The following is a 12325-nucleotide window of genomic DNA, read 5'->3' as shown; positions in this document are numbered from 1 at the left end:
CATTCTCGTAAAATTACCGTCAAACATCGAAACAATGACTTCATCTTTCATGTACTTGTTCGTAATTATTCTAATTGAACAGCTAAAGGCAGAGAAGTTAGCGGATAGAATGAGAGAAAGAGAGAAATGAATTATCATGAGCGCCGTCTATTCAAAATTTACGTAGGAAAATAGTAACAAATTTAGCATATTGTTTTATTAATAGCGCCAGAAACAAAATATGCCTTTGTTTTATCAAATTGACATATAATTGTGGTGGGATTTTGGATTGGGTGTATTTATAAAAAAACAACTAAATACGTTTCGGAGGTATGTCCTTAGAATGTTAAGCATCGGAGAGAACTGACTACCTAAACTTGATATATTTTGGGTTTGTATATAAAATGTGTTTAACAAATGTTTGAAAATAGAAAACGCCACTTCTAAAATGATATTATAAAAATGTAGAATTCTTGCATTTAATATTCCGAAAATTTGTTTAAAGTAACGGGTAAAAATATGAAGTTTCCACATACTTCGGTCTTTATAAAAAAATATATCATATTTCATACTGCTTTACATTATACATAATAATCTTCTTGCAACCTCTTATATTATTTCAAATTTTAATAACTAGAAATTTGACGTTCTTCAAAGCATAAAACAACTACTTTCCTGGCTAATGCTCCGACGAATATCGAATTACATCCCCTACTAAAAATGTCCGTCGACCGTTTTGTCGATATCGATAAATTTCGAATGATTAAAATTCGAAATAAAGAGGTAGCAACTAATCTTTATATATATAATACTTATAAGCGTTTCCCTAGTAGGATTTTGGGAAAATTAAACACCAAAGTGTACTAGCTCTAATATATTTCCGAGCTCTCGAATACTTATGTATTCATCGTCTTGGACTCAAATTATGATCAAGTACAATATAAAAATAAGTATAAAAGTGTAAAAACAATAAAAATTAATTGGTAAAAAATTTTTCAACAATAAAGAGGTGATGTCAGCAGTTAATGGCTATTTTGAGAGTTTGACGATTCTTATAATAAAAAAGTAATCGAACTTATTGAACATCGTATGGAGCTAAATGGAGATTGGCCGAGATATATTTCGATACTTATATTATTTATAACTTGTTCTAATATATTGATTGAAATGCCATATTTTCGTGTTTTCTTCCTTAATTAATTATAGTATTTGTTAATCCTTTTTTGAATATATTATTCATCATTTCCTCGGGATTATTAATTTCTCTTAATATCTTTTGATTGTTTGCTGCTATCCTTGCCCTCTTTGGTGACATAGGATAACATGGATTGAAATTCAAATATCTTGAAGTTAGTTTTGTAAACTATTTTATTTTCATGTTATTGTTAATTTTAGATAATGATAATCGAGAAAATTAATTTTCTTATTTTTTTATTGTGATTTGAAGTTTGAATGATAAGAATTCAATCTTTTACTTATATTTTCAATTCCAATTTTTGGTATAGCAGTAATACAGTCATCTACATGACGGAAAAAGACTGGAATATTTATGTAAAGCTGGCTTAAGACAGTTTCCTCAATATCTCCCACTACTATTTGTACTACACCAAACACTTGATATGGATGCCTCCATAGCACAATCATCAATTTGCTCAAAAATTTCATTCTCAAATTTACAGTATGTTGTTGTAAGTGCTAGTTATATAGCCTTGATAATTTAGTTTTGAGGTATGTCAGTGTGTTTTTTAGTTTTGTAAATAAAGAAACTACATCTAACGATATAAATATTTAATTGTCAGGTTTTTCAAAATAGATGATCGGTTAGAGGAGTTTGAGCACTTAACAAAATTTGAACAAAAAACTAATCTTGTTTTCAATAACTAGTTTATTGCTTTACTTTACTTATACAAACGCCGCTAGTGTTTTAGATACAGAAAACTGATACTTACAACTGTCTTAGATTGAAGTTCATTAAAGTGAGTCGTTCGGTAAGTCGATGCATACTAAGCAGCTAAAAGTAGTTAGTGGTGAAAACTAAATACATATTTAATTTAAAGGGCAACAATACCATTAAATTGTACGAAATATCTCCATAGTAACAGAATAGTCAAGTATCAATGTGATAGGACAAACCTTTGCTAATTTTATTTTTCTGATTTTCAAGAGAGAAACTTGGAATTTAGTTTTAACAAATATATGAAATGGAAGAAACAGAACTAACTCCTTAATATTTGATTTGAATATGGAATGAGAGAATGAATAGAAGACACTATTTATTGAAAATAAATCTATTTCACATATGTAGTGTCGGACATAGTCCTGCTCTCGTATCCGCACATTTACAATGAAACTCATTCGAAATTACAGCAAAGTTCTATTATAATTTGGGAATAATTACTATTACAAAATAAAAATCTAGTCCATTAAAAGCGAGTAAATTGTATTGGAAAACTACAAACATCATAATGATTAATTACTCCAATTCTCAATAGATTTTTCATATTTTATTTTTGAATCAAATGTTTTTTCAAAAGCATCTTAATGATATTTACTGTCATATTTTTTTGGAGAAAAAAGTATAGAATTATAACTGTTAGGTTAGTTATTTGATTGATCTAAAATAAACCAAAGTTATTTTTTTATCAATTTTTGCTCTCTAATATGCCTCAAGTACAACTTCCTCTTATATTGCAGCTAAAAAATGAACTCCAGTTACTTAACTGCTTTTTCCGAAATATTTGTGGATAAGGTATCATCCATTCAAAGCAATTTTGGTACGAAATGTTCATTGCCTTGAATTCTGATCAATATGAATTCTCAAAAAACAATAATTAATAGATCGTCAATTGGATGCCAAGGGAGTAACTTCATTCCTTTAATTATCAACGATAGGTTTACCTTTTTCTTGCTTAGAAACAAACTTTGTTGTTTCTGGTATTATCTTCATCAAGTGGGAATTTAGGAAGGAAGGTTTCGTAGACTACTTTGGTAGCCTTGTTAATTACCAGAAAGCTATCAACAAGTTGAAGTTATTTTCGTTATTAAATTATAAAGAAGATATTTTTTATAGAATTATGCCGAACAGACAATTATTAAGAAATATTATTGCTTGATAATTTTATTTCTTGTTTTTTCTTCTAAAAAAATCTACTGATAATTCTGCAATCTCCAATAATCACACGAAGAAGTGGATTACATTTTTTTGAATTGAGATTTATCTGTCCCCGTTCAAAAAATTTATATCCTGTACATATAGACGTATTCATCAAAAAATGGAAATATTATTACTGGAACGAGCATCTTAGAAAACTCTCATTTAAAAATTTTCAATAGTTTCCGTCGACTAAGCTTATAATGGTTTACACTGTATATATGTTACTAAGGTGTAATGCTGTTCGAGGATGGTCCCAGAAATACCTAGCAAAAACACAAAAATTTTGAGAAAGATATATATTTCATTATATTCAATCTTCTTTTGTTCTATCCACTTTTCATAATAAGAATCGTCAAATTCCTTAAAATAGACTTTAACTGCCGACATCACCTCTTAATTGGAAAATTTTCGATCACTGAGCCATTTTTTCAAATCTGGGAACTGAAAATAATCCGAGGAGGCTAAATCTGGCGAATAGGGTGCATGAGGTAGCGATTCAAATTCCAATTTATTAATTTTGTCAGTTGCAATAACGGATGTTTCGCATAATACTCGCTGTTGATAGTTTTTCGTTTTTCGAGATAGTTAATGAAAATTATCCCACGCGCATCCTAAAAAACCGACGCCATGACCTTACCTACAGATGGAACGGTCTTTATCTTCTTTGAAGCCGATTCTGGAGCCATTGTTTTGATTGTCCATTCATGGTTATGAAACGGTGCAAAAATTCGGCTTTCTTTCTGTGAAACATTGCTAAAAACTCTATGGAAACATCTTCTCGACACTGTTTTAATGCCTATTATCTCGCGCACTTTTAGTCAATGATCATCCAAATGGATTTTCTCGATGAGCAATTTTTTCCTTGTTTAGAAATTCCTTGAAAACGTTCACTATTGATGGCTGCCAATCGAATACAAAACAACATGGTGTCGTCTTCAAACTGTATGCTGTATATATTGCATAGAGATATTACCAATAGAGTAGGCATGCCTACAAGTGAAAGCGTTTCGCGAATGAAAAGAGAAAGAGAATCATTTATGTATTTCTATCTCTTTCTTTTGTTGCGTACTGCGCATGCGTGTCTCTGATTCAACGGGCAACGGTAAAGTGATCAGATATTTGTTATGGATCTCGATATAGCTAAAACAAATCGACTCTTGTAAATCTCATTATTAAAATACTGTGCGAAATAATTTACAATGAGCGTAAAAAATGGCTAGTCGTCTGTTATTTATTGCTGACAAATATTTTATGAAGGAACTTACAGTTTTAAGTAAACACAAGTTTTTTGAAAACTTGAGTATATTACATTTTATTGAGTAGCAAAAAATAGCTGATGTGCATGACTTACGATTTGAAATATAATATAATCGAATGTATCGTACCCAATTAAAAAGATTTTATGGAAAAGCCGGAAATAATATTAGTATACGTACTGTCTTTTTATGTAGTTGTACTAATTTATTATTAAAGAATTGTTAAATAAAGTGTTTTAGTTAATTGTAATTGAGTTTTGGTCCTTCAGAGTATTCCATTTTGTTTAAGTACTGATAAACTGAATTTATTCTTCAAATTATTACGTGCACTATTGATAAATAATGTTGACTTAATGGAATGCAATAAAAAATTTTGATTGATACAATAGGAATAAATTTTCAGTTATAATGATAATTAATTAGCCTTGCAAAATTAATTCCACAAATAAAATATAAAAGAATACCAAAAAATTCTCTCAAAACAATATTCCTATAAATATATTAGCAAAAAAAAACATTAAAAAAAATTGGCATTTGCGGGAATCGAACCGAGAAAAGCAAAATCCAAAGGCTGAGATCTGTAATATCTCTATGATATATTGTATATTATAATACAGTGGTATTTTTCAAGCAACTACCGCCATCTCTAGGTCAGGCCAGGTACTCGTAGTATTAATTTTTGAAATAATTCGGAACATTACTTACTAAGAAAAAGATTTTAATAATTTTTTATATAAAGTTTTGTTGTATGTTAATAAGATCGCAATATAAAGAAATATCCATTAATCAAGAACATTCAAAATTTTTGACTCAATAATCACCACATACTAACGATACGTTATATACAAAATCAAATCTTTATATTGATATAATCTTCAGTTTGCCTCAATGTCATTATTAAACATCGCAAAAAGACAAAGAGATTTTCGTAATATGAAACGTCTCATTTCACACAACAGTTTTAAAATCGTGACTCTAATCTAATTTAATCACCTCTTAATTGTGATATATACGCGAATAATTACAGGTTATAGAACTTAGAGTACACAGTTAGTAGAAAAATGAGCGCATATTACTTCATTAAACTTGTAATGAAATTATTGCGTGTCTTGGCTGTTCTTTGTTGGCTTTTCTGTGCCTCTTGAATACCAGTAATTATAAACGTCCTAATCTAAAATTATGGGAAATTAGTGTATCATCAGTATTATTTGGTTAAAAGGTTATTCAGGTTAAATGACGGCGGAAGAATAATCATTTATAACAAGCCGCGATAACGTGCAATACAATGTTATGGAAAACACGAAACTATTACAAATCATTTACGAAAACTGGGTAGCCCATAAAATCGGAACATTTCATGTCTACATAATAACATTAAGAAATTTAAAAAAATGTTTCGTTTTCTCACTTCTTGAGACACTGCTACTCGATAAAACAATCTTCGTGTCTCAGCCTCTTTAAATCTGTGATAATTTTTTTAGTGCTTTCTCTAATTAAGTGATCCTTTGTTCCGTGGGTCCTATTTTTCTCTTACTTTAACGACGCAGTACTTTTATATATATTTTTCACATCTAAGAAACCTAAACTTCAATCAATCTCACATTTTCTTTTTTATATTATGTCGCATTATTGAATCTTCTTAGGTAGTCAGTCGTGTATATTTATGTTTCTTCAGTGTAATGATTTCCTTTGATTTTTCCTTCCCATTTCTTCTATTTGATCCATTACCTGGTCTATTTTACCTATAACTGTTCTACCTTCGACCATTCTATTTTTAAGAGGACTGTTCACTACCTCGACAGTAATAACTCAAAATTAGACTGTGTATTTGTGAGTGTTGGTGTATAATTAGAATATGACCAATTAATATCACTTATTTGACTATTTTTCCTTTTTTGATTCCTATTATGTTCCTACAACAATTCAGTTGCTGTTTCAATAATTTTCTCTTCTATTGGTGTTTCATTAATAATTTATTATTTTACAGTTTCACCAATTCGTTTTCGCAATAATGCTTCAGAAAAATTCTCGATTTTAATCTCGTATTTCTTCTTTATAACCAAATTTTTTTGCTTTGTACATTATCTCTTAACTCATGTCTAAAGTCTAAAAGTTATTGAACATTGGTCATACTAAAGTAGTAATTACTATATTCATAAGAAAATCGATAAATTTACGATTTCAAGATTTCGATTTCAAATACACGTTTGCAATAATTTGAGAATTAAGATTTTATTCTTACCTTATGGAAGGTGCCTTATTAGTACTATTATCTTCGCCAACGGCTCTTTGGGTTAAAAATCTTGGTAGATCTCCTGGCTCAGAATGCTCCATTAAAGCACACATAGGCTCATCTTGGCTACAAAATCCAACAACTCTCGCCAGATTAGGATCGCGAAGGCCTGCTAACCAGCTTGTTTCTCTCAAAAACTCGTGTCTGCAATGAAAATTGAATAATGTGAATTAATCCAAAATATAAAATATACACATGTCCAAATATTAATCCGGTCAATTTAAACATACACGAAGTTACATAAATTCCCATCAAGCTAAAAATCAGTAAACTTATTTATAATACAATTGAAAATAAAATTTGAATGTTTCACATCATTTCAGTGTATGGAAAAAAATTTTATTCAATTCAATGGTCAAAAAAATGAGTTTTTTGCGATTATTAGCAAAACGGTAAGTTTTATCATCAAAATACCTAAGACAAAAATTGTAGATTGAAAATTTATTAATACTTTTTTTTTCTGAGATATAATGATACGAAAAGTGAAAATTGTCGTATTTAATGGTTTCACCAATATATTTTCAGCAGTAAACTTTTCTTACAACATTGAAATGAACCTAGACTTGTTGTGAGTATTTGTAAAAAAATTCTGTTGACTGGTTGGAAATGTCATAAGTTCATCAAATAAATTATCAATTGACGAAGATGTTGCTGAAGTTCGACAATGTTGTTCTGCAGCTTTTAAGACAGTAAATCTGAAACATTACTTTTACAACTTTTTGAATCGTTATATCTCAGAAACGGTGGCTCGTAGGAAAAAGTATTAATACGTTTTTTGTAAGTAATTTTATGATCTAAAATATTTGTCTAAGGTATTTTCATGATAAAAATTACCTTTTTGCTGATAATCGTGAAAAAATCATTTTTTTGACCTTTGAATTCAATAAAATTTTTCCCATACACGGAAATAATGTGGAACATTCAAATTTTATTTTCAATTCTATTTTAAACAATTTTACTGATTTTCAGCTTGATGGAAATTTATGTAGCTTCACTCTTATTTTTTGGTCTAATTTGACCGGACTATATAGTTAAAAGTTTAAAAACAGATAAAATGATTTTGATTTTGATGGCATACGCATCAACTTCATTGATCATCAGTTGATAAGCTACGTTAGAACAAATAGTAGAGACTCAGAGTGGCAAAGAAATATATAATTTTGAATAATAACTGATTTCTAGTGAATTGAGTTATTTTTATTTCTTGTAGTTTATTAATCATGCCGTGTATTCAAGCCAGTTCATTTTCTAGTAAACTTATTTTATGGTACCTATTTTTATTAATGCAAGTGTCTCAAAATTATTCTATTATATGTACGTTATCAAATTTTCTGTGAATCTCGTCATTTTATTATTCCAGATATTCCAAGATAAGCTCACGGACTATAGGAAACTTTGTAATCAAGGTCGTGCCTCTGTAATCCAATCTTTCGACGTGAATCATAGTCAAAGTCAATAGACAGGCAAGTGTTGTGCTGAATAGGGAATTGGTTAAACTGATCAAATTCGATTTGAACATTTAAGAGAGAGCGGAAAGAGGACGGGATATCGGTGATTGAGAGTAAAGAATTTATTTTCCGATCCGCTAAATGTTACAAATGTAGACTTGACCGTTTTTATTTATCAGCCATGCGTAATATTTTCATTTAAATTATCGTTAGTACGTGGAGTTGTAACCATCAATGAAAATTCGAAGAATCGACCACTAAATTACCTCGTAACTACGCCAATATTGAATATGTTTACTAATTGCCTTTTAAACTTATCCTACGCATGAAGACGATTACTTGTGTGTTTGGTTAGCTAATCTCCTCGAGTATTGATTAGGGAATCAAAACGTCTGTTGCAGAGCGTCGGTTGGTTACTGAAATGGGAACTGCGATCAGGTGTGGGATAATTGTGCTAATCCCTTCTGACGTTTCATCTCTCTCCCTCTCACAATATTTCAATAATAAGGGTTAAATCTGCCTGTCTCTATAAATTATCTGAATATAGTAAGGTTCATATTGCTTCAATAGCGAACACCAGGGCTAATATCTCGCTCTTAATTCCATCTCTGTACAAATCGCTAACATGGTGAAACAAGTAGACTATTGCAGTACTTCCAATAGATGTACTATTACGCTTTCGTAAGCAGGTTTATTGAGGATAGAAATAGAAGGAAACAATTTATTTTTGTTCAAAGCTACGATAATATTGTATCCGAAGTCTTGTCTAAATATTTATAATGAATGATTTTAGTGTTGTACGGAATGGAATAAAATGGGTACGGTAAGAATTATACTTATATTTCGTTTAAAGGTTAGAAAACTAGAATAATAATGGATAATACCTCTTAGCGTCTCCACAACCTCTCCATAAACTCTTGACAATAACCAACTGTTTTTTGTGGAATGACGAAGCACCGTTAAAGTCGGGTAATCCTTCCGCTTCGCACAAATGCACCTGAAATTGATTCAACAGATGTACAAACAGAAGTAAAAAAATAGTTTGAATATATTAATACAATTTTACTCAGAGTTATTTTCACTATCCGAAAAAAGATCAAGTTTCCGTTCAAATACATATTACTCACGACACTGACATTCAAAGAGAAAATTTTCCTTATTACTTTTCAGCCTACCAAAATTGTTCGTGTGATATGAAAAATAAGCAGTGATATCTTTGGGCTGCCACCCTAGGCTCTCTTCGACATGCTGCCCTTTTTAATAAAAAGTTCATTTCACTGAGGTACAATTTTTATTATAACTAATGAATATGAGCGATTATAATTTATAAACCTTAGAAAGATAAATAATAATTATTTTTTAATATTAATCAATTTGAAAATTTTATTTTCCTGGCTTTTACCCGCGTAAATAGTCAATTACGACGTTTGGCTATTAAATAACGAGACTGCGCGCCTAGAGGGCGCCCTAGACGGGTGGGGTAAAAAACGAGTAGTGCGTTGGGTATCTAGATCTTGTCTATGCACGTCCTAAAACATGTTTGCGTCACTATTATAGTATTTGTGCAGTACCGGTTTGAAACGAACGTGTTTTTTTCTCGTGCTGAAAACCATATGTAACGAAAAACGTATCAATCACAAATTTTCGCTAAATTTGAAAAAAGCTCCGAATAAGTGCTATAAATTGTTGTAAGAAGCCTAAAGGGACAATTTTCTATCTCGTGCGCGTCTTTTTGAGTTGTGTAAGCGCTTTAGTGAGTGCCGAAAGAGCACTGAAGATGACCAGCGCCCAGACTGTTTTAACTCCGGAAACAGTGACCAAAATCAATCAAATCGTGCTTGCAGATCGTCGAATGAGCATCCGGATGATTGCCGGAGCTGCAAACATCGATAAAGAACCGGTTAGAAAAATTTTACGTGAGGAATTACACATGACAAAAGTCTGTGCCAAAAAATGTGACTCCTGACCAAAAGCTTAGGCGTCAACGGGTCTGCTCAAATTTCCTTGAAAGGTTAGAAAGGTTAGAAAAAGATCTGCTTTGAAAGTCTATTTGAGTCCATGGAAGCGGTAAAGCAAAAAATGGGAGCGCTCCTAAAGGCGCTCACCAAAGAAGACTTCCAGCACTGCTTCGATCAATGGAAAAAACGTACGGCGAGGGGAGGGGGTATATTGAAGGGGAGTATTCGAATGAAGAATAATTTTTATATAAAACCCTTTTTCGTAACCAGTCTCATTATTTAATAGCCAGACCAGATCATTACAATTAATTTCTTGGACTAGCTGAACTTCAATAGACAGTGATGCAAGATGCTGTCTTGGTCCATGATTGTGCGTTATATATAATATGTTTTTACTAATTTATTAGAGTGCAAAAGATCTTTGTAGCCAGAATACTCAAAAAATTCGGATGAATAAACATCTCGAAGACTACGTGAATGCAATACATTGCATATATTTTGTGCGGAGTGTACATCCGCCGTTTTTGCTAAGAAATCTCTCAGTTGATTATGGAAATGAATACCTACATTGCCTCTTCCAAATCGTCATGGTACTTACTGACTAATTTTTTAGCAGAGATTTCTGAACACGTTTATATCTATTTCAGATAGATCATCAAAAAATTCCATCTGAGTGCATTTTTCTGGTTTTATGTAAGTGGTTATCATAACGATAATAATAATAAACTACAGATAGTGCTTTCACTTTTTCTTCATATTCAGAAACTTGTTTGTCATATCTTGAAGAAATAAAGTCAGAAAACTACAGATCTGCACAACGGATCATAAACCACCTTGATATTGTTGAAGCTTCTTACTAGCAGCATTAACATTTTCTAGAACCACATACTAAACAATGACTGCAATTACTGTTTCTGAATGTTGTAATTTTCGCTTCAATCCCGTATAGTTCAGATTGCGTAGTCAGTTTTTCATCTCTGCTTTCGACAATAAATTTTTGTGCATCATTTATTGCAGACCACTCTAATGCCTAACATGCATCATGTCGAGCAAATCAATGAGTTTGTTCGCTGTTCCGAAATCTCTGAACGATGTTTAGATATAGTAAGGATATTGTAAAATAGAAAAGAATGCTTCTGTTACCGATTCAACTGCACATGTTGTTACTAAATTCAAGAAATGAGTGGCACAAGAATCATAATCTGCTAAAGATTTTAACAAAGCATCCACAATTTGAAAAGTTTTTAAAATTCAGTAATATCAAAACACTTTGTCCAAGAACATTACTAGATAAAGACTATAATTGATCTATTTAAAAATTACCCTCAAATTAAGAAGTAAATTAATAAATATTGTTTATAATACGCTGAGAAACCTTTTAATTTATTTTAAGGAAGAAACTACCTGAAAACAAGAAAACTATTTTGAAAAAGAGAAAGAATTTACACAAACCAAGAAAAGCTTCTAAGTGCAAACATTTTTTCTCTCAAGACGAGTTAACTGTTTTTTCAGTGTATATTCAATAGAAAATTTTTCATAAAAACTAATTTGGAGCAATTTTTGAAATGGATTGTCTTCACTTTTTTCGCCCTCAAAATTCTGGCATGCCAAAAATTTTGCCGCCCTTCAAATTATTAGGCGTGGGCCTCACGCGCATCGGCGTAAATCCATCACAGAAAATGCGGTAGACTCATATTCTAGATGTTAACTGTTCAGTATATGGAAAATTTTTGTAAATTGTATTAGATTGTTGTCGTATGTCATTTTTATTGCAGCTTATTACCGCCAACATAATACAAATACGAGCATATATTTATAAGTGAGTAGATGCCTAGAAAATAAATTCAATTCTGTTTATTCTGAAAAACATTTTGCAATATCCTAAGCGCATTATTGTTATCTTTATTTTTTTTTACAAAATTTGGGTATTAACGGGTATTAAAACATTTATTCGCAATGTTTGTTTTCTTATTGTCTGGCTGCTCTGTATGACATAACGTGTAGTATTTTTTACGAGGACGGGAACTTGGAAGCGGAAATATCTAAGAAAAGAGATTCAAAACAAAAAAAAGTTTACATTACACCGACATTGTACACATTTTGGACAGCAATGGTGACGTTAGGAAGGAAATAACAGCTGCAGTAAAAACAGAAGAGGACATCAGAGTAGTTTCAACAAGATTAAACAGGAGGACAAACGGCAACAGTTGCCTTAAAAAAAGCACAGCAATAGAGCT

General features: G+C 31.1%; 1 protein-coding gene across 1 annotated transcript in view; it reads right to left on the bottom strand.

The window, feature by feature from the left end:
- LOC130441137 (discoidin domain-containing receptor 2-like) overlaps positions 1 to 12325 on the bottom strand; it is a 442354-nt gene that overhangs the window by 27695 nt on the left and 402334 nt on the right. The window contains exons 13-14 of the mRNA XM_056774687.1: positions 9015 to 9127; positions 6632 to 6826 (exon numbers count right to left, since the gene is read on the bottom strand). Coding sequence (XP_056630665.1) covers positions 6632 to 6826; positions 9015 to 9127 — 308 coding nt within the window. The remainder of the gene's footprint in view (positions 1 to 6631; positions 6827 to 9014; positions 9128 to 12325) is intronic.

The sequence above is a fragment of the Diorhabda sublineata genome, chromosome 3 (assembly GCF_026230105.1).
Source record: "Diorhabda sublineata isolate icDioSubl1.1 chromosome 3, icDioSubl1.1, whole genome shotgun sequence".
NCBI classification, from domain to species: domain Eukaryota; kingdom Metazoa; phylum Arthropoda; class Insecta; order Coleoptera; family Chrysomelidae; genus Diorhabda; species Diorhabda sublineata.
This window is presented reverse-complemented; position numbering and strand designations above follow the sequence as displayed.